Genomic DNA, 24,630 nt, shown 5'->3' on the forward strand with positions numbered 1-24,630 from the left:
GGGTTCAAATCACAACACGAGAAAAATCAATCAATCAATCAATCTGGGGAGCTTTTAAATAAACAAATGGGGATGAGTACAGTGGTGTAGGCCTTTAGTCCAGGCTACTTAGAAGGCTGAGGCAGGAGGATCAAAATTTCAAGGTCAGCTGAATGGTAAAGCACTTCTGGGTTCAATCCCCAGTACCAAAAAAAAAAAAAAAAAAAAAGGAATAGTGGGGTATAGCTCAGCACTAGAGCACTTACATAGGATGTATGAAATCCCAGGTTCAATCCTCAGTGATGCAAATAATTTTAAAATTATGCCTGGAACCTATGTACCTATTAAACCTAGAAGATTCCAGGAATCTGTGTATCCAAGAAACTCAAGCATATTCTGAAGCTCATAACTTGGTACCTGACTTTGGGACACCTTTGCTCTAGAGAGAATTTTGTGGCCCTCAGAAGACAAGTAATGACTATCACATATTTCTCTAACAAAGGCTGGAAATGAAATGAGAATGGAAATGTAATCTGATATCAATAAGTAATAAAACCAATTAGTAAATCAGAGCAGTGACTGTGGAATTCTAGAGTAGGACCCCAAACATTTCCCAGATGATCTGAAATTTGGTGCCAGGAGAGTTCATAGTTGAGTGATGCCTCCATCCTTCAGCTTAGAAGGGAGTCCTCCAGGGAGCAGGGACAAATTTAACACTTCAATAGTCATATTCTCATAGTACTCACCACTACTATGAAGGAACATAAAGGTATAAAGAGATATGACCATTGTCCCAAGGGAATAGAAGAAAGCATTGTCAACATTGTCTTTTTTTTTTTTTTTTTTTGGCACTGGGGATTGAACCAAAAGGTGCTTGACCACTGAGTCACATTACCAACACTTTTTTTATTTTGAGACAGGGTCTTAGTTGCTGAAGCTAACCTCAAACTTGCAATCCTCTTGCCTTAGCCTCCTAAATTGCTGAGATTACAGGAGTATGCCACCATGCCTAGCAAATACTGCCATTTTTGCATAAACATAAACATACATATTCTGCTTGCATACACACATAACACTTACTATACAACCATAAATGCTGAAATTAAGACAAAGAAGTCACTTCAACCCATGTATTAAAGTCTTACCTCTGTAAGTGCATGCAACTGTCCTTCATGTACACATACACCCAAATACCTGAAAAATAAAATAATTTTAAAACTAAAATGAAAAGAACATGAACATAAATTCCATATAGATAAACTATAGAGTTACCCAAGCATCAGAAACAACCCAATACCTGTGAAACACTGTGGGTTCCTATTCAATCCCATAGCCTCTTAATCTTTTTTTTTTCTTTAATGAAAGCTTTTTTTTTCTAAAGGGAGAGAGAGAGAGAGAGAGAGAGAGAGAGAGAGAGAGAGAGAGAGAGAGAGAGAGAGAGAGAGAGTTTTTTTTAATATTTTATTTTTTAGTTTTCGGTGGACACAACATCTTTGTATGTAGTTCTGAGGATCGAACCAGGGCTGCATGCATGCCCGAAAGCTTTTTTTTTTTAATCTTTATTTTATTTAATTTATTTTTAGGTGGTGCTGAGGATAGAACCCAGGGCCTCGCACTTGCTAGGAGAGCGCTCTACTGCTGAGCCACAACCCCAGCCCCTCTTAATCCTAATTAAAGTGCCAGACTGATAAAACTCAAAGTTTACCATGAAACATCAACATTAAAACATCTGGTTTTAGCAATATGTAGTTAAAAAAAAAACTCACAAAACAATGATGGACATATGACCAAATTATCCCATTCCTTGGTATTTTCCCCTAAGGTGTACAATTGGCATACTATAGCAATACAGCCACTTCAATGTTTATAGCAGCACAATTCACAATAGCTAAATTATGGAATCAACCCAGATCCCTGTAAATATATATAATGGATTAAGAACCTGTGGTATAGGGCTATAGTTGTAGCTCAGTGATAGAGCACTTGCCTAGTATGTGTGAGGCACTAGATTCAATCCCCAGCACCAAATAAAAATCTTTTAAAAATGAAACTGTGATACACATACACACACACACACAATGGAGTTCTACCCAGTTATAAAAAAAGAATGAAATTATGGCATTTGCCAGTAAATGGAAATAGAGAATATGATGCTAAGGGAAATAAGCCAAAATCAGAAACTCAAAGGCCAAATGTTTTCTCTCATATGCTAGAGTAAAGGAAAAGAAAGGGGAGGAAAGTATAGGATATAATAAAGATAAAAGGAAGATCAATAATGTAGAAGATCGAATGTGTGAGGCCCTGGGTTCAATCCCCAGCACCAAAAAAAGGAATAGGAGATTGAGAGGCAGAGTGGAGGTAGGGCAATGCAGAATGAATTCTTTTATCATGTTATGTGCATATATAAATACATCACAGGGAACTTCACCTTTATGCGTAAGTAAAAAGAACCAATCAAATATAAACAAATAGATGAGCATAAGGAAAGTCTAGCCGAGTAGAGGAAGGAGAATGGGGGAAGGGAGGGGAGGAGGAATGGAAAAAGGGGGATCATGAATTGAAATTGAATTCCATGCATTTGTTTGTCTGGATAAACCCAACTACTATGATACTTCAACTTTATAACTATAAAGCTCTAATAAAAAATATTTTTTAAACTTAAAAAACAACAATAATAGAGGAGGCAAGGGGGGATAGGAAGGGCAGCAGAATACAACAGACACTAGTACTGTTGTATGTATAAATGTGGCTGTATAACCAATGTGATCCTGCATTCTATACACGTGGAAAAATGAGAATTCATACCCCATTCGAATCAAATGTATGATATGTCAAGATCATTGTATTGTCTTGAGCAACTAATAAAAAAAACAATAATGGTGGATCAGATGTGGTAACACATACCTATAATCTCAGCTACTTGGGAGGCTGAAGCAGGAGGATCATAAATTCAAGCCCAGCCTGGGCAACTGAGAGGTAGAGCATCCCTAGGTTCAATTCCCACCATTGCGCGCGCGCGCGCACACACACACACACACACACACCACAAAACTGGGGAAAAGAGAGGACAGTAAGTAAGCCTTATAGATATCATGGTATAATGGACAAATCATCAAACTGGAAGTAAGGAAGCTTGATGTAGTTTCAGCTCTGCTACTAGCTGATACATACACGCATACTCACACACTCAAAAAAGTTAGAAAAGAAAAAAGTCAATAAATCTATTAGGGATTCAGTTTCCCCAAATAAAGAAATAGATAAATTGGATTACCCAGTTTGAAGTCTATAATTTATAAACAACAAACTGGGAGAGAAAAACATTTGGTGGATGATAAAGAACTAACTTCTTTAACTTACAAAAAATTCTTCCAAATGTATAATAAAAAAATAGAAAAATAAGCAAAAGATATATACATAATTTCCAGGAAAATTACTGTTAATATCAAAATGTGATCAAATTCACTCAAAACTAAAAATGAACACTAAAGAATGAACACATAAAGAAATTAACACTAAAAAATGAGACACCACGTTTAAAAATTTATCAAAGGTTATGACTGATAATTCTTAGTATTGACCAGAAGGTGAGGAAACAGGAACTTACACTGTTGTGTTCTTGGTACAACTTTTTTTTTTTAATATTTTTTTTTAGTTCTAGTTGGACACAATGCCTTTATTTGTTTTTATGTGGTGCTGAGGATCGAACCTAGCGCCTTGCACATGGTAGACGAGAGCTCTATAACCGCTGAGCCACAACCCCAGCCCCGGTACAACTTTTTCAAAGGGTAATTGATATTATCTAACAAAATGTTTAATTAATCCAATAGTTCCACTTCTAGAAATTTATCTTGCAAATATATGCAACTTGGGTGAGCAAAAATACTTGTAAAGTTATGGTTTCAATGTTTGTATATCCCTAAATTCATATATTTAGACTTAGGCCCCAGTATGATCATAGTAAGAAATAGGGTCTTTGGCAGGTGATTGGGTCAAAAAGATTCTGCCCTCCTGAATGGTGTTAGTGCCTCTATAGAAGAAGCCCAAAGGACATTGCCCTTTGCACAATGTCAGGACATAGCAATGAGGCACTTTGAAGCAGAAAACCCTCATCAGATAGCGAAATTGTTGGCACCTTGACCTTGGGCTTTCCAGCCTTCAGAACTATGAGCAATAAATTTCTATTGTTTATAAATTATTCAGCCTTAAGTATTGTATTAAAGCAACCCAAATGGGCTAAAAGCAAGGACACCTACTTAAAATAGTATATATGAATCTAAATATTCGTGAAGCCTGCTTAAGTATTATTGGATTATTCATAAAATGGAATGTTATATAGCCATTACAGTAATGAAGTAATATTTTTACACTGACATGGTAAGATACTGAAAATATATTGTTAAATGAAAACACTGAGATGAAAGCATTGGTGCATGCCTGTAATCCCAGCAACTTGGGAGGCTGAGGCAGGAGGATCACAAGTTTGAGACCAGCCTCAGCAAATTAGTAAGGTCTTAAGCGACTTAGGGAGATTCTGTCTCAAAACAAAATAAATAAATAAGAAAAAATTTTTTTAAAAAAGGGCTGTGAATGTAATTCAGTGGTAAGCACCCCTGGGTTCAATCACCAGTACCCAAAAACATAAATAAAACACTAAATTATAAAACAGCATAATTCAAAAAGCATGTTTATATATTAGTAGAAAATATCTAGAAGCATTAATAATAAATGGTACTGGGCAAAGGAAGAAAAGATTGATTTCCATTTTTTAAAAATAATTTTTAGTTGTAGTTGGACACAATTCCTTTACTTTATTTATATTTATGTGGTGCTGAGGATCAATCCTAGCATCTCACACATGCTAAGAGAACGCTCTACCACTGAGCCACAACCCCAGTCCCTTGATTTCCATTTTTTTTTTTTAAAGAGAGAGGAAGAGAGAGAGAATTTTTAATATTATTTTATTATTTTTTTAGTTCTCGGCGGACACAACATCTTTGTTGGTATGTGGTGCTGAGGTTCGAACCCGGGCCGCACACATGCCAGGCGAGCGAGCTACCGCTTGAGCCACATCCCCAGCCCTTGATTTCCATTTTTAACTGTACACACTTCTATTGTATTTTTTTTTAATGGATACAGGGCAATGGGGTTGTGGCTCAGTGGTAGAGCACTTGCCTAGCATGTGTGAGGCACTGAGTTTGATTCTCAGCACCATATACAAATAAATAAAATAAAGGTCCATCAACAACTAAAAACTTTTTTAAAAATAAATGGATTAAGTATCTTTTTGTGTCTTTATTTTTATGTGGTGCTGAGGATCGAACTCAGTGCCTCAAAAATGTGAGGCAAGTGCTCTACCACTGAGCCCAGCTCCAGCCCTTGTAGTTTTTTCAATAAATAAATTTTAAATAAAAACAATGAATCAATGATTTCAATGATTATTATAAAGAAGATAAACATCATAAAGCCAGTAACAGTAGGAGTTTGGGTTGTCAAGAAGGAAGTTTCATCAACACCACCAAAGTCTCAAGTCAGTTCAAGTTTAGAATGGCAAAGAAAAGGGAAGAGACTGACAACAAGTGAGAGTGCAAGGCTGAACAATGATTGTGCTGGTAAAGACAATAAAATTCCATGAAGGTAGAGTCTATCATATTCTTTCATGTCACAGCCCTTAACAGCACCTAGCAAACAGTATGCAAACTTAGTAAATGATTACTAAGTGAAAAGAAATAGTGAGGAGAATATCTGGTCAAGCTGCAATACTACAGCAGAGTTTTAAAGACATGCTGCTACCACATTTCAATTAATGTGGAAATACCAGAATTTCCTCAAGGAGTGTTTTTGTTTTGGTTTGTTTTTTGTTTTTGTCCTAGGGATTGAACCCAGGGGCCCTTAACCACTGAGCCACATCCCCAATCCTTTTTTATATTTTATTTAGAGACAAGGTCTTGCTAAGGTGCTTAGGGCCTTGCTAAATAGCTGAGGCTGCCTTAAACTCATGATCCTCTTGCCTCAGCCTCCCAAGTCCTGGGATTATAGGCATTCACCACTGCACCTGGCTAATGGGTGGTTTCTGGACTGCTGGTTTTCTTTAAGTTCATCCAGAGCCTTGGGAACTTGAGGAAGGAAAGAATCTCAGGAAGATCTAGGTAATAAGGAAAATAGGGTGCAAGTTCCAACGACTCATTTCTAGAAACCTACTCTGCCTTAGGAAAACATGGTAAGCAAAATAGCAGGGTAGTTAAAAGGGCTTTGAAATTAGCATGGGTTCAAATTCCATCTCCACCCATCACTAGGCATATACTGGTTTCCCTCTCTATAAAATGGGGATAATAGTGTCCACAACATAAAATTGTGATAAAGACTGAATGAAATAATAAATGCAAAGTGTATAGCACAGTGACTAGACTATAGCAAGAGTTTTAAAAACTGTAAGCAATTATCATAATTACTTAAAAATAATCCAGACAAGAATCAAACTTGGTTATAGGTAGCTGGGAAGAAGCTAGTTTCTATATATCCACTCTCTTCTCCATTCCCCAACCCTTGTCCCTACTCCCATTCCTTACTTTGTAAAAGTGGGACATTTGACTATATTCATCTACCAGTTTCTTCACTATCAAACTCACTTCCTAATATGAAAGAAAGTGAAACAGTGGAATATGGAACAGGTAAAAATCTAACAAATAATGAATATAAATCAATAATACTGAGTGCTGAAGGACTGCCTCTAGAATGCTGAAGTTGATTAAGGCCACAAGGTACAGTGTCTATAGCAATATACTACTGATTTATTAAACAATTATTTAGCAGAGTGCAGTGATCTGTAGTCCCAGCTGCATGGGAGGCTGAGAAAGTAAAATCTCTTGAGCCCAGGAGTTCAAGGTCAGCTTGGGCAACACAGCAAGACCTCATCTTAAAAATAAACAAATAAATGCAAACAACTATTTGTTTATTGAGTGTCTGCTATGTGCAAGGCATTAAGGACATGAAAATGAATAAAACCAAGTCCCTGCTCTTATAGAAATTTCATTCTAAGGATTATTCTGTTGGAAGGTATTTGTATTAAAAGATAAATGGGTATAATGCAGAATGTGGTTAAACTATAATGCTTCTGAGATTAAATGGCAATTATATCCTTGCCTAGAAAAATTCTAGTCCCATTATCCCACCCATAGCATAAGAGGTAAAGGTAAAATATGATAAGCCATATTTTGTCCTTCACTGAGGCTTTCTATATTGTGATGGGCACTAGCAAGGGTTGGTTAACTGTTTTAATAAATTGTTTGGACTGAAGTCACAGTATTATCTATGGCTGCTCTGATATTATAATGGCATTGTGACAGAGACCGCATGGCTTGCAAAGACTAAAATATTTATTATTTAATCCTTTACATAAAAAAATTACTGACTTTTATACTACAACAGAGGTATTTATCCATTTTCACCTAAGAGACATTTAAGCAAGTAACCTTCCTCCCCACTCACATACTAATAGGGATTAAATACAGGGTCTTTCAGACTGAGCTACATCCCCAGCATTTTTTATTTTTTATTTTGAGACAAAATTTCATTAAAATGCCCAGGTTAGTCTTGAATTTGTGATCCTCTGACTCAGACCACCAAACAGTTGAGATCATTAGTGTGTGCCACTGCACTCAGTTACCTAATGCTTCCTCATCAGTAAAAATGGACATGAATGTAATTTTTTTTTCAGTGCTGGGGATTGAACCCAGGGCCTTGTGCCTTGTGCATATCAGGTAAGCACTCTACCACTGAGTATATCTCCAGTCCATATAATATATCTTAAAAGGGGTTATGAAGAGTAAATAGTATATTCCAGATGCAGGATATTAAAGTGTATAGGCTCAAATCAATGTTAGTGGTTTTTATTTTATTAAATACTAACAATCCTAGCCAGGCATGGCAGCACACACCTGTAATCCCAGTGGCTCAGGAGGCTGAGACAGGATCACAAGTTCAAGGTCAGACTCAGCAATTTATCAAGGCCCTAAGCAACTTAGTGAGACCCTGTTTCAAAATAAAATATAAAAAGGGACTGGGGATATGGTTCAGTAGTTAAGTGCTCCTGTGTCCCAATCCCAGTACAAAACAAAACAAAACAAAAAACAATCCTATGCTGGGCACAGTGCTGCATGCCTGTAATCCCAGCAATTCAGGAGGTTGAGGCAGGAGGATAATAAGTTCAAAGCCAGCCTCAGCAACTTAGTGAGGCCTGAAGCAACTAGCGCAGACCCTGTCTCCAAATAAATTAAATTAAATTAAATTAAATTAAATTAAATTAAAATAAATAAATAAGTAAGTAAGTAAGTAAGTAAGTAAATAAATAAATAAATAAATAAATGGCCAGAGATGTGTCTCAGTGGGTAAGCACCTCTGGGTTCAATCCCTACTACCAAAAACAAAAGGAATAGGTTACATTCTCTGTCTACATTTTTTAAGCCTTTATTAATTCCCAAACATTATAAGCTGCCATATCTGATTTTTTTTAAACTTTCCTCATTGTGGAAAATCCACTTTTATTTATTGCTGCATTTTTAGTACCTAGTAAACTCTCAGAAAAGATTTATTGAATGGCAAGAATGATTCTTATTGCCGGTTGTAGTGGTGCACACCTGTGATTCCAGCAGCTTGGGAGGCTGAGGCAGGAGGATTGCATGTTCAAAGCAGCCTCAGCAATTTAGCAAGGCTCTAAGCAACTTAGTGAGACCCTTTCTCAAAATAAAATACAAAATAGGGCTGGGGATGTGGCTCAGTGGTTAAGTGCCCCTGAGTTCAATCCCTGATACAATAAATAAATGAATAGGGCTGGGGATGTGGCTGAGTGGTTAAGCACAGCTGGGTTCAATCCCCTGGTACCAAAAACAAAAGCAAAACAAGAATGACTCTTCTTCTTCTTTTGTTGTTGTTGTTGTTGTTGTTGTTGTTGTTGTTGTGCTGGGGATTGAACCCAGGGCCTTGTGTACGCAAGGCAAGCACTCTACCAACTGAGCTATATCCCCAGTCCCAAGAATGATTCTTATTACTTGGAAATTTAGCTGAAGCTCTTCCCTTGATTTGGAATATTATATTTGACTAAAAAAAAAAATCATCATTCTAAGATCAGCTAAAATTCATCTTCTACTAAGGGATCTCCCAGATGTCCTCAGCATTATTCCTTCTCTTTCTCTCCCCCCTCCCTTCCTAGTTCATTCCCATAGTGCTGCTAGCACTTTTCACCCTCCTTTGACAACTGCTTCTCACTTAATTATTATTAAGTGAAAAGTTCTGGGTCTGAAGTCAGATTGCCTGGATTTAAATCTAGTTCTAACCTTACTGATAGATGACCTGTATATTTGTTTCTTAATAAGCAAAATGGTAATATTAATATTACCTAACTCATAAGATTGTTGCAAAGATGAAATGTGATAGGGCTGGGGTTATAGCTCAGTGTCAGAGCGCTTGCCTCATATATCCTCAGCACCACATAAAAACAAATAAACAGGGCTGGGATTGTAGCTCAGTGGTAAAGTGCTTATCCAGCAGGCATAAGGGACTGGGTTCGATTTTCAGCACCACATATAAATGAATAAATAAAAAATAAAGGTCCACAACAACTAAAAAATATTTAAAAAAACAAATAAACAAAATAAAGATATTGTGTCCATTTATAACTACAAACTATTTTTTAAAAAGATGAAATGTGATAACTTGAGTTCTTGGAACATAATAAATACCAGAAAATGTTACTCTTCTTTTTACATTTCTGACTCCTTTCCCAGTCTGGAATATAAATAGGTTTTTTTTTTTTTAAATATTTAATTTTTTAGGTGTAGATGGACACAACACAATGCCTTTATTTTTATGTGGCGCTTAGGACAGAACCTGGGTCCCGCCAGTGCTAATCGAGCGCTCTACCACTAAGCCACAATCCCAGCCCATATAAATAGGTTTTTAAGAGTTCAGATCTTGTTTTGTCATACAGTATCTGATATACAATCCTTCCTTATAGGACATTTAAAAAGCATTTACTGAATGAAGAAATAATAATCACCAAATTAGCTTCATAATGTAAATATATTTTATAAGAAAGAACATTTAGAGATAGGTACAATACTAGAAAGCCAGGAAGTATTGGATTTAATCAAATATTTATTAAGAAGACAGGCAATAGGGTTCCACTATAAAAGCAATGGCTACATTCTAAAATCAGGAGTTTTCTAGAAGCTGAAAAGATCTGGTTTGGGTGTGATATACCCTTACTTCTCTTCCTCCCAGGGCCATCATCACAAGAGGTGTCACATATCACACATACAGGCAACCAGGACAACATGATTGTTTAGAGCCACAGCCTAAGGGGCCCCAGCAAACTTCCTTCGGCTGTGGCTCTCAACACATGATGGTTTCCTTCTGCATTCTTCCCCATCCCCTATTGACCACACTACATTATCACAGTTCTGTCACACAACCCTCCTTCTATGTGCAACCTTTCTGCCTGACCTCTCCTACCTCATTCCTTGCACAGACAACCACCACCATTCACATTCAAAATGGTGTCATACAGCTGGCAAGCTGAGACAGGCATCAGCTTTATAGTGGAAGAAAAGTTTGAGCAGAATTAATCACTCCAGTTGCTAACAAAATATATTTTAAAGGGAAATATTACTCATCCTTGATAAGGAAGCAATAATGTGCCTAGAAAAGAATATAATATCAGCAGTAAATGTGTCTGAAATTGCTATTGCTAATTACATCAAAATCTAAGTCGTGGATGAATTCTTAAATCTTTCTTAGTTCAAGACAGAACTTTAAAAAGTACATCAATGATTCTTATTCCCATGCCGCAAATCAGTGGTAGAGAAACCCAAGGTTTAATCCCCAATATGGAAAAAAAAATAGTCTGAATTTCTAGTAAGTTTTCAGGTACATGCTGTCCATGGACCACATATGCAGAACTACAAAGTTCTTTCTAGTCCAAAAAACAGCTCATCACTGCTCTAAAGTTAGAAAGATCAATAGGAAAACTTCAGCTCTCATACTACTGGTACACTAGATTTTGGCCAAATAGTTAATTTGCCTCAGTCTTTCCCTATCAATAGGATTACCATGTTTTTCTAAACCTTTGCCTTTTTCAGGCTGTTCCCACTAGTAGTATGTCCTTCTCCTCATTTCCACATAGTTAGATTCTATCCATCCTCAAAGCCAAGTTCAAATACTTTCTTCCCATGAAACAATTTGTGGGAAGTGATTTCTAAACCACCATGCTTCTCAATTACCATAAAAGCTATCGTTATATTTGTTCTAGGAAGATAGAAAATGTAGCCCATTTCTTCCCACCTTATAGGCTACACCTTGACCTAACGTACTAATGTAAAATTTTCTGGCTTACTGTAGGACCTTTTTAGGGTTTGCTGCAGATGGCGGTATATAGGCTGATATTTGCTAAAGGTGGTGAGGTGTATCCAGGTTTATCGATTATAGAACAGGCTCCTCTAGAGGGGTATAAAGCACCGCCAAGTCCTTTGAGTTTTAGGCCATTGCTAGTAGTACTCTGGCGAATATTCTTATTTGTTGAATATTTATGTTTAGGGCTAAGCATAGTGGGGTATCTAATCCCAGTTTGAGTCTTAGCTATCGTGAATTCAGAAAGTTTAAGATTACTTTCGTATTTGATTTTCATTAATACCAAGACTTTTTACGGTTTAGTATAATTTTAATCTTATCTGATTAGTCTCAATCACGCTTTACGCCGTATTTCATTAACTAGGGTTAATCGTATGACCGCGGTGGCTGGCACGAAATTTACCAACCCTAAATTTAGCTTAACTTAGTCAAACTTTCGTTTATAGGCTTAATGTTAATTACTGCTGTGTCCCGTGGGGGTGTGGTGGAGCAAGGCGTTGTGAGCTACTAGGATTAGTGAACTTGATGCCTGCACCTTTTGATCAATTATAGATATAGAGGGCATTCTCACTGGGGCGGGGATGCTTGCATGTATAAGTTAACTAAAAGCTAATGAAAAGGCCAGGACCAAACCTATTGTTTATGGGGTACAAAATACCCATCTAAGCATGGGTATTCAGTTCTTTGCTTTATTGGATTAAGCTACATTAACATATGAATTTATAAACCATGCTTATATAGGATTTGGTAAACAGAGTTATATGTAAGTATTATTAGTGTAATATTAGTATAATAGTTATTTACTATAATTTGGTTCAATTAGAGTTTTAGGATTTATTTATAAATATTAAACTACTGGGAAAGAAGTTAATAAAATTTTAAGCAAATAAGAATAGGAATATAGATTTTTAAAAAGTAAATAATAAAACGTTTATTTTTGATTTGGGTCTTCTATGGAATTTCTGTTTTAACTTTTTTTTTGTCTATCGAGCATTTAGCCCGACTATGGCAGATAGTAGTTATGTAAAGCGAGAATATTGACTAATAAGTCCAGCTACAATTGAGTTGAATGGAACGAGGCCTCTGACGGCCAATGGTGAGTCCCCGCATCCCCCCAAAAATAAAACCACTAAAGGCATGACAGTGCAGTTATGTTGGGTCACGGGCTAGAATGGAACTAATCCATCGTGATGTCTTATTTAAGGGGAACGAGTGGGCGATTATGCAGTTCATGGCCCTGAGGTAGGAACCAGATGCCAGATAAAGATCACTATTAGCTACCCCCAAGTTAAAATGGGATCAGAGCAAGAAGAGGGACACGGAGTGGGCGAGTAGATGGTTTCACGGAGGGTGGTAGATTATGAGACCAAAATTGGTAGGGGATAGTCATTTGGATTGAGAAAGGTTTATGACTAAATGTGGTATGTACCGCCAGTGATTTTAATGTGCTATGTACTTTGAACAATAGCTATGGGTGAATCATAGTCGTGTTGGCGAGTGTGTAATGTGAAGTAATAAGTTACTGTATTATGTACTATGTGAGTATTATGAACGTGCTTAATATGCATGGTAGGAATAATATTAATGTTGATTAAACATATAATGTCCTATGTACATGGATTAATGGTAGTCTAATGGGGGAAAGCACTGAATGCACGATATACATGGGCTGAGCTGTTGGATGAAAGTTAATAGTGACATAAGTCAAGATTTGAGTAACTGGTCGAGTAAGAAATATCAGCTTTGGGAGTTGAAGGTGGAAAGTGTATTTTCTTCCCTGATAGGCTGCTCTAAGAAGTTTGTAACTTCATTTTTGGTTTACAAGACCAAGGTAATGTTTATACTATTAGGGCTCTTCATTTAAGAAGTTTGTTTTCAATTAGGCTAATGGTTGGTAAAATTAGGAGAATGATAGTGAAGTATAGGATTGATGCTAATTGACCAATAATGATAAATGGATATTCAACGGGTTGTCCTCCGATTCAGGTTAGTGTAAATAAGTCTGCTACTAGAATTCAGAACATGCATTGACTTAATGGTCAGAATATTATACTACGTTGTTTAGATAGATGAAGTAATGGAAAAAGTATTAGAATAAGGATTGAGAAGACTAAGGCTAGGACGCCTCCTAGTTTGTTGGGGATAGATCGTAGGATAGTGTAGGCAAATAGGAAGTATCATTCTGGTTTAATATGAGGCGGGGTGCTTAGAGGGTTTGCGGGTGTATAATTATCAGGATCTCCTAGAAGGTCAGGTGAAAATAGGACTAGAGTTATCAGAGCTAGAATGAGAAGGACGACTCCGAGGACATCTTTAATAGTGTAATATGGGTGAAAGGGGATTTTGTCTGAGTCAGAAATGAGGCCTGAAGGGTTGTTTGATCCAGTTTCATGAAGGAAAAGAAGGTGGACTATGACTAGAGCTGCAATAATAAATGGAAGAACAAAATGGAATGCGAAGAATCGTGTTAGAGTAGCTTTGTCTACTCAGAAACCACCTCAAATTCATTCTACTAAGGTTGTACCGATGTATGGGATGGCAGATAAAAGATTGGTAATTACGGTTGCCCCTCAGAATGATATTTGGCCTCAGGGGAGGACATAGCCCATGAAAGCTGTGGCTATTACTGCGAATAGGAGGATAACTCCAATGTTTCATGTTTCAAAGTAAGTGTGTGAGCCATAGTATAATCCTCGGCCTACATGAAGGAAGAGGCAGATGAAAAACATAGATGCACCGTTAGCATGTATATAGCGGATAAGTCAGCCGTAATTTACATCTCGACAGATATGAGTGACTGATGAAAAGGCTGTTATAGTATCAGATGTGTAATGCATTGCTAGAAATAACCCAGTGAGGATTTGGATGGCTAGGCAGAGGCCTAGTAGGGATCCAAAGTTTCATCATGCGGAAATATTGGAAGGTGCAGGTAAGTCAATAAAAGAGTGATTGATAATTTTGATTAAAGGGTGAGTTTTGCGAGTGTTTGTCATTAGTGTTTTTATAGTTGAATAACAACGATGATTTTTCATGTCATTAGTCATGGTTAGACTCCATGTAAAAATAATGACTTATGTAACGTATTTATTAAGTATACTTTTTGTTCTAGGTTTTGTAGGATTTTCTTCAAAGCCTTCTCCTATTTATGGGGGTTTAGGATTAATTGTTAGTGGAGGGGGCTGGGGATGTGGCTCAAGCGGTAGCGCGCTCGCCTGGCATGCGTGCGGCCGGGGTTCGATCCTCAGCACCACATACCAACAAAGATGTTGTGTCCGCCGAGAACAAAAAAATAAATATTAAAAAAATTCTCTCTCTCTCCCTCCCTCCTCTCTCACTCTCTCTTTAAAAAAAAAAAATTGTTAGTGGAGGGATTGGATGTGGAGTTGTATTATATTTTGGAGGGTCTTTTTTAGGTTTAATAGTGTTTTTAATCTATTTAGGAGGGATATTGGAAGTGTTTGGCTATACTACGGCTATAGCAACAGAGGAATATCCGGAAACATGAGGATCAAATGTAGTTATTTGAGGGGCTTTATTATTGGGGTTTTTAGTGGAATTTTTAATTGTTATGTTTATAGTTTTATATGATGAAGTAGAAGTTGTAATTGAATTTAAGGATTTGGGAAATTGGATAGTGTTTGAGGGGGATGAGTTGGGATTAATTCGTGAAGATTCAATAGGGGTGGCAGCTATATATAATTGTGGGAGTTGATTAATAGTTGTAGCTGGCTGATCGTTGTTTGTTAGTATTTTTATTGTAATTGAGATTACTCGTGGAAATAGAATACGACTATGATTGCTAGGAGTGTTGAAGTCAAGAATGATAGAAAGTATAGTTTGATGAGGCCTTTTTGGTTAGAGGTTATAGTGGAGGCTGTCGAATGAAAATTAGTGGTAAGCTTGGGAATGGATTTTTCTAGTCAGACTAGGTCTAATAAGGTTGATGAAAGTTTTTGGCTTATTACAAGATTAAGATGAGGGTTGAGTCGATGAATGATGGTAGGAAAGTAGCCTAGTAAGGTTGAAAATTTTGATGTGTTTGAGTATATCTTGGTTTTTAGATAAAGAGTTATTGAGTTTAGTTCTATAGCAATAACGAATCCTAGAATAGTTACTAATAGTGCAGTAAGTTTCAGGTAAATGGGTATGGTTAAGACTGGAATATTTATAGGTGGAATGTTATATGAAAGGATAAATCCTGCAATAATACTTCCAATAAGAAGGCGTTTAATTGAGTTAAGTAGCTGAGGGTTATTCTCATTGATTGAGGTTAGTGTAGAAAATCGAGGTCGTCCTATTAGAACATAGAAAATAATTCGTGTGCTGTAGACAGCAGTTAGAGAGGTGGCGAGGAGAGTAATAGTTAGGGCTCAGGTGTTGGTATACGACGTGTTTGCGGATTCAATAATTAGGTCTTTAGAGTAGAATCCAGTTAGGAAAGGGGTTCCTGTAAGTGCTAAACTGCCAATAATGAGTGAAGATGAGGTAAATGGAAGGGCTTTGAATAGTCCTCCTATTTTTCGAATGTCTTGTTCATCGTTCAGGTTATGAATAATTGATCCTGAGCATATGAATAATATGGCTTTGAAGAATGCATGTGTACAAATGTGGAGAAAAGCCAAGTGAGGCTGATTAATTCCGATGGTTACTATTATTAACCCTAGTTGGCTTGAAGTGGAAAATGCAATAATCTTTTTAATATCATTTTGGGTAAGGGCACAGATGGCAGTAAATAGAGTAGTGATAGCTCCTAGGCAGAGGGTAAGTTTTTGGATAGTTTTGTTATGTTCTATTAGCGGGTAGAAGCGGATGAGGAGAAAAACTCCTGCTACTACTATAGTACTGGAGTGAAGTAGAGCTGATACAGGGGTCGACCTTCTATAGCAGAGGGTAATCAGGGGTGAAGACTGAATTGGGCAGATTTCCCTGTGGCGGCCAAGAGTAAACCTAGTAGGGGAAGCAAGGATACATCTATTATAAAAAGTTGTTGAAATTCTCATGAGTTTGAGTTGAGTAAGAATCATGCTATAGCTAGTACAAATCCAATATCTCCAATTCGGTTATATAGGATAGCTTGAAGGGCTGCTGTATTAGCATCTGTTCGACCGTATCATCAGCCAATTAATAAAAAGGATATGATGCCTACTCCTTCTCAGCCAATGAATAGTTGGAATAGATTGTTGGATGTAACTAGAATTATTATAGTGATAAGGAATAGGAGTAGGTATTTGAAGAAGCGGTTAATAAAAGGGTCTGAGTGTATATATCATATTGAGAATTCTATAATTGACCATGTCACAAATAATGCTACAGGTATAAAAAGTATGGAAAAATAATCTAACTTGAAGCTTATGGAGAGGGTAAATGTTTGGATAGTTATTCAGTGTCAGTTCGAGATGATAAGTTCATAGTTTGAGTTGATAAATATTAGTGTTGGTACTATGCAGAGTGATAATGCACAAATAATAGAGATTTTTACGTAGTTTGGGTAGTTAATATGTTTATAGTGATCAGTTATGGTGAGAAAAATAGGAAATGAGAGAGTTACGAGTGATGTGAGTATAAGTGAGGAGAATATATTTATTACTTTTATTTGGAGTTGCACCAATTTTTCTATAACATCATCATTTCCTAACTCTATATTTTATCACATGCCTTATATCTTTTATACTAGACCACAGTTTCGTTTTCATTTTCATTTATTTTTTAGTACTGGGAATTGAACCCAGGGGTACTTTACAACTGAGCTACATCCCTGCTCCTTTTTTAAATTTTGAGATAGCGTCTCACTAAGTTGAAGGTTTGCTAAATTGCTGAGACTGGCTGTGAACCTGCAAGCCTCCTGCCTCAACCTCCTGAGTTGCTGGGATTACAGGTGTGATCCATCACACCTGGATAGACCATAGTCTCTTAACATCAAGATATCATTCTCTTGCTTGGCATATAACAGTACAGTCTGGGCAAATTTAAAATAACTCTGATCACTTAAAAATTTCTGAGTATATGGGCTGGGGTTGTGGCTTAGTGGCAGAACACTTGCCTTGCAAGTGTGAGGCACTGGGTTTGATCCTCAGCACCACATAAAAATGAATAAACAAAATAAAGATATTGTGTTCATGTATAATTAAAAAATATTTTTTAAAATTTCTGAGTATGTAATATGTGCCAGGCGGGTACTGGGGATTGAACATAGGGACTTGTACATGCTAGGAAAGTACTCTACCACTAAACCCTTTTTATTTTTTGAGACAGGGTCTCACTAAATTGCTTGAGGATGGTCTCAAACTTGTGATCCTACTGCCTCAGGCTCCTGAGTCACTGAGATTATAGGAGTGCATCATGGCACCCAGCCCCAACAGTTAACTCTTAATTAACACATACTTTTCAGGCATTGTTGTAAGTGCTTTACACTTCTTTTATCATTCAATTCTCACACTAACCCAATGAAATAGTTATTATGATTATTATGCCAACCATACCAATAAAGAAATGGGGGCACAGAGAAATTAAGTAACTTGACCAAATCACATTGCCAATAGCCGAAAAACAAGGATTCAAACTCAGAGTGTGGATTGCAGGGTCTGTGCTCTTAATCATGTGACATTACCTTTCCATATGGTTGTAAAAGGATATAAAGATGACTAAGGCACAGTCTTTCCCTAAGGGCTACTCCAAAACCTTTTATGGCAGATCTGTATGATCCTGATTAAAGTTCAAATTCCTTAGCATTTTATTCAAAGGTCTGAATTATCCGACCCTAACCTCTCTTGCCTTTTATTATATCCACTTGCATTCTCTATGCTTTAGTCATACAACCTGCCACTCCTAAACATGTCCTGAATGCTTTCATATTATTTCTAGAATGAGTCTTTATCTCAATGCTCTACCAATCCTTAAAAACTCAGCTCAAGAACATCTCCAAATAATAATAAACAGTTATACATCATTTAGTTTGCCAGGAAAGGTCACATCTCAAGTCATTAAATTACTAAAATTGCCTTTTGAAGCCGATTATAATAACCTCTGATTCAGAGATATAATTTTAAACATTTCTCTGATATTTCCAATCAAAATTAATTTTCTCTTCCCTATATATTCATGTAAGTACTTTGAAACTGATATTGTACTATTATCAGGCTTGCCTTCTACATCAGTTTTTATCTACACCTAGCTCTTTCACTAAATTAGAAGATTCTTGAGGGCAGGGATCCTGTGTTTGGAAGAGAATGTCTACTTGCTTAAAAAAATGCTTTCCTTTTCCTTCTATATTTCTTTCTTTTTTAATATTTATTTTTTAGGTGTAGATGGACACAACACAATGCCTTTATTTTTATGTGGTGCTGAGGATCAAACCCGGGTCCCGCCCGAGCTAGGTGAGAGCTCTACCACTGCGCCACAATCCCAGCCCTTCCTTCTATATTTCTGAACATTGTATTTTCCAATCTTCATTACAGCTGATTTAGACCATAAAAGTAAGTTCCAGGCAACGGTATATAGGTAAAGTGTCATTTTGAGGCCTGTCCCATAAAACCTCAACTACTGGCAAGCAGTCTCCAACATGGAGAATGAGGAAGAATATCTATTGTGGTGTGGGGGAAAATGAGAATTTTTACTTACTTTTTATATATAAAAAGAGAAATTTGGCTTTAATAATATTTAATTATTAGTTTTTTTTTTTTTTTTTAAAGAGAGAGTGAGAGACAGAGGGGGACAGAGAGAGAGAGAGAATTTTAACATTTATTCATTTTTTCTTAGTTCTTGGCGGACACAACATCTTTGTTGGTATGTGGTGCTGCTGAGGATCGAACCCGGGCCGCACGCATGCTAGGCGAGCGCGCTACCGCTTGAGCCACATCCCCAGCCCCTAATTATTAGTTAATAGTAGCATATGAGAAAGGGAAGAGCCTTTAAAAAAGAATATAACTCCGCTGAAATCTTGATTTTACACCAGTGAGACCCATCTCAGACCTCTGACCTACAGAACTACAAGATAATAAATTTGACTTATGTTAAGCTACTAGGTTTGTGGTAATTTGTTATGGCAGCCACAGAAAACTACTAATAGGTACATAATCAAAAATTATGGGTTACTATCCTGTGTTATAATGTCCACAGACCTAAGATAGTCTTTGGGCTTTGACTCTTTCTAAATAAGCAGAAGGAAAATAACATTAACATGTTCCTCCGTGGTATTCATATTCAGTTAGTCAAATATTTATTGAGCTTACAGTTCTATATAAAGCTCAGAGTTAAACATTGAAAGTTTAAATGTTGACCCTCTCCCAAAAGTTTAATACCTAAACAGAGAAGTGAAGAGTGAGGTATGACAGCAGTCTAAAACACATCTAGCTATACTCGTTTTGATTGAGAGGAAAAAAAAAAAAAACACAGACTACTGCTACGTACTACTGCTAGACTTGAACCTCCTCAAGACTGAATAGCATCACCTGGAAGGAAGAGTTCCATGGCCACTGTGTCAAAGCTGTCAAAAAATTACCACTTGGGCTGGGGATGTGGCTCAAGAGGTAGCACATTCGCCTGGCATGCGCGGGGCGCTGGGTTCCATCCTCAGCACCACATACAAATAAAATAAAGATGTTGTGTCCACCGAAAACTAAAAAAATAAATTTTAAAAAATTACCACTTATTGCTCACCTTGACATGCCTGGAATCTGAGTTAGGTGATTTATATGCATTATCTGAGAAGAAATTACATTCAAGTTCTCATCAAGGAAAATGAGTTTCAGAGCATTTAAGTGACTTGATAAAGTTTGGAGAGAATACCAGAATCTGGATGTTTGGCTCTGAAGCCTGTATTTTGCCCTGTGACAATGAATGAGGAAAAAAAAAAAAAAAGACCATTTGTTCAATAATAACTACATTTTTGGTTCACTTAAAAAAAATGTTGCTGGACTTGGTGCCACACACCTGTAATCCTAGCAGCTCCGAAGGCTGGGTTTCAAATTCAAAGCCAACCTCAGCAACTTAGCGAGACCCTGTCCTTAGATAAAATATTTTTAAAAGGGCTGGAGATGTGGTTTAGTGGTTAAGTGTTCCTGGGTTCAATCCTAGATTTAAAAAAAAAAAAAATGTTGAGCTGAGGTGCAGCTTGGTGGTAAAGCATCTGCTTGGCATGTCCAAAGCCCTGGGTTCAATCCCCAGCACCAAAATAAAATAATAAAACTAGTTTGTTTTATAAGCTCTTCTGCTGTTAACTTTGAGCAACAAGCAGCATCCACAGTGTTGGAGTTCTTCTGACCTGTACTGGTCTTTCTAGAAAAATGGCTGACTCTAAAGATTATGGTAGTAACAATTAAGGGACTTGAAATAATCCTACAATAGAATATTAAAATGTGGCATAATTTTGATACTAAAATGCTTTCCAAAAGGCCTATATCTAAAACACTGAAATCTATTTATTTATTTATTTATTTAAAGAGAGAGTGAGAGAGAGAGAATTTTAACATTTATTTATTTTTTCTTAGGTCTCGGTGGATACAACATCTTTGTTGGTATGTGGTGCTGAGGATCGAACCCGGGCCGCACGCACGCAAGGTGAGTGCGCTACCACTTGAGCCACATCCCCAGCCCCTGAAACCTATTTAGACTGGCTTTTTTTAAAAAAAAAATTTTGTTTTAGTTGTCAATGGATCTTTATTTTATTTATTGATATGCAGTACTAAGAATCAAACCCAGTGCCTCACACATGCTAGGCAAGTGCTCTGCCACTGAGCCACAATCCTAGCCCCATAGACTGGCTTTTTTTTTTTAAAAAAGGTGTTTTTCCAGAAGTTTTGATATATTTTTATTCCATGTCCTCCTACAATTTTAGAAGAAAGAAACGTACAACATACTGCATCAGACTCCACTAATGCTTTAACATGTGGCACTAAAATTAACTGCTTTGCATGTTACTCCAAATAAAGATACCATCACTCTCAGACTTGAAAAAAAATACCAATATCAAAAAGAAGAAAGGGGTTGGGGATGTGGCTCTAGTGGTAGAGTGCTCACCTGGCATGTGTGAGGCACTTGGTTTGATCCTCAGCACCACATAAAAATAAAATAAAGATATTGTGTCCACCTAAAATAAATAAATACATACATACATACATACATACATACATACATACATACATACATACATAAATAATAAAAAAAAGAAGAAGAAAGGGGGAAGCCATATTATGGAGAAGAGAGGTCAATGGGATGGATCTCAAATCTTAAAAGAACTATGAATGTAAACCCTTAAAAAAGGCAGTTAATATCCTTGGGTTAAGCTTGCTGAAGTTCAAAAGTGTTTTAAAGGTATTTTACCATGGAAAACTGGTTATGCTAGGGCCGATATGAGAACTCATAAGGAAAATTCAGCTGAGCAGATATTAACCATCATTCTCACATCAGGTAATACTAAATAGAGCTGGTTCTGTCTAGCTTTCTCTTTTCTGACCATGATTTTACAATCCAGTTTTACCAAGGCCACAGGCATAATAAACAAACATTACTTAGAAATCAGATCATGTCAATAGTACCTCACATAATAACAAGAGGACCAATCAAGCTCACAGTTTAATTTTATTTTTTTGTAGTTGAAAGCAATATAAAGATCTAAAAATGTGAAAATAGGGTCAAGAATATAGCTTAAAGGTACAGTTCTTGCCTAATATAAGTGAGGCCCAAGGTTTGCTCTCAAGCACCACAAAATAAATAAATATTCAAACAATTTAATAAATATAAAAACTCCTTACATTTCTAGGAGGAAAAACAAATACCCTCTATCTTGAATAACAACTGAAATTAAACTTAGGCTATGAATGAATTCATTCTACAAGTACTTTTTTTTTTTTTTTTTTTTTTTGGTGGTGCTGGGGATTGAACCCAGGGCCTTGTGCATGTAAGGCAAGCACTCTACCTACTGAGGTATATATATCCCTAGCCCTACAGGTACTTTCTTTAACAAAAAAAAATTTAAACCACATTGCTCAAAGCTTCTATATAAACAGCAAAATTCCAAGACTTCTGACAAAGGCAGAATACAGATACATGAAATGAGTTTAATATCTGTTAAAACGCACCCCCCCACACATGCACTTTTTTAATTCAGGAAGTTCAGAAGAGAAATAATACTCACAAACCTAAGGATCTAATTGTGTCCCCAGAGCCAAGTGTGGTGGCACACACCTGTAATCCCAGTGGCTCAAGAGGCTGAAGTAGGAGGGTCATGAGTTCAAAACCAGCCTTACCAACTTAGGCCCTAAGCAACTCAGCAAGACCCTGACTCTAAATAAAATATAGAAAAGGGCTGGGATGTGGGCTCAATGGTAAATCACCCCTGGGTTCAATCCCTGGTAGAAAAAAAAAATTATGTCTCCAAATCCTGAAAAAACTTCTTCCTCTGTCCCAAGTTTATCCTTTATCATAAACACACACACACACACACACACACACACACACACACCCCCCACAATTTATTTATTTGTGTATATATATTTATATATAAATACAGGTTTCAATTTATAGTGCATACTTCTGAAACAATGTTCTGACAGTGATTTATTTCTTCTCCCTCTCCCAATGTACTGAGAAAAGAAAAATTCAACAAGCAATTACTATGTGAAAGGTGGTACTCTCCATTGAAATGCAGAACACTTAATTTTTTTTTTTTCTCCTTGTAGTGCTAGGGATTGAACCCAGAAGCTCACACATACTAGGCAAGTATTCTACTATTAAGCTACATTCCAGTTTTTTTTTTTTTTAGTTGCTTGTCATTTATACTAATAAGCACAGGCCTGGCAAAGGTGATTATGAGGGATCTATAAAAATAAACACGATGGCCCCTTCTTCAAGAAGTTCATAAAAAATGATGATGATGTAAAGCCCCTGAGGGCTGGGGCTGTAGCTCAGTTGTAGAGTGCCTGCCTCGCATTTGTAAGGCACTAGGTTCTATCCTCAGCACCACATAAAAAATAAAGATTGTGTCCATCTAAAACTAAAATATATATTTTTTTAAAAAAGGAGTATTTACTGAGCACTTGAAGATGTGTCAAACACAAACTTTACAGGGATTACCTCATTTAATCCTCATAAAAACTACATAATAGGTACTATTATAATCTATACAGATAAAGAAAATGAAGACAGATTAAGTGACTTGCCCAAGGGTACACAAATAGCATATGGCAAAGTCATGTTTGGAACTTAAAGCTTTACAATCAGGCGTGGTGGCACATGCCTGTGATCCCAGTAACTCAGGAGTCTGAGGCAGGAGGAATGTAGGTTGGAGGTCAGACTGGCAATTTAGCAAGACCTTGTCTCAAAATAAAAAATAAAAAAAGGGTTGGAGGATATTGTTCAGTACCCCTAAGTCAATCTCCAGTATCAAAAACAAAAGTCATCAAAAGACAAAAGTTTAAGGCTTTACAGCCTCAATATATAATGCTTCAGATTATTATAATAGTAATAATAATAAATAAATAAATAAAAGTAATACTTAAGATTTCAAGTGGAATAAATTTGTTTTTTGGTATTGAGGATTGAACCCAGGGGTATTTTACCACTGACTGAGCTACATCCAGAGCCATTTTGAAGAAAGAGTTTTGCTAAATTGCTCAGGCTGGCCTTGATCTTGTGATCTTCCTGCATTATCTCCCAAATTGCTGGAATTATGGGCATAAACCACTGTGCCTGGCTTGCACTGGGATAAATTCATTTAATCCTCCCATCAACTTAGTATGGTAGTACTAATATTACTTTTAAAGATGAGAAAATTAAGTTTATAGAGGTTACAAAATTTGTCCAAGGTCCCCTAATTATTAATAGGCAAACCATCCTTAATCTTTCCTCTGAATTACTTGTTTATCCAACTGCCAATTTGATACTTTCTGATCTCCCATTCCCAAAATCTGTCCCCATAGTTTTCCCCAGTACAATCACTGGCAATTCAATTCTTCTCATTGTTCAAGTAAAAAAAAATCTAAGTAAAAGTCATTCTTGACTCCTCCCTTCCCTTGTGCTAATATTCCACACCAAAATCCATTAGGAAATCCCATTGCCTCTTTCAAAAGTAGACAAGGGCTGGGGCTGTAGCTCAGTGGCAGAGCACTTGCCTTGCATATGTGAGGCACTGGGTTCAATCCTCAGCACCACATAAAAGTAAACAAATAAAATAAAGACATGCTGTCCATCTACAACTATAAAAAAAAAAACTTTTTTAAGTAGACAGAATCCACTGGGTGTGGTGGTACATACATG

General features: G+C 36.7%; 1 protein-coding gene across 7 annotated transcripts in view; it reads right to left on the minus strand.

Annotated features, from left to right (window-relative positions):
• The window catches only part of Tesk2 (testis associated actin remodelling kinase 2), a 140,642-nt gene that overhangs the window by 38,866 nt on the left and 77,146 nt on the right, over positions 1-24,630 (minus strand). For all 7 annotated transcript variants that reach the window (XM_078026166.1, XM_078026164.1, XM_078026165.1 and 4 more), the window contains one exon: positions 1,125-1,173. In XM_078026166.1, coding sequence (XP_077882292.1) covers positions 1,125-1,173 — 49 coding nt within the window. The remainder of the gene's footprint in view (positions 1-1,124; positions 1,174-24,630) is intronic.

Source organism: Ictidomys tridecemlineatus, chromosome 11, assembly GCF_052094955.1.
Source record: "Ictidomys tridecemlineatus isolate mIctTri1 chromosome 11, mIctTri1.hap1, whole genome shotgun sequence".
Taxonomy (NCBI): Eukaryota; Metazoa; Chordata; class Mammalia; order Rodentia; family Sciuridae; genus Ictidomys; species Ictidomys tridecemlineatus.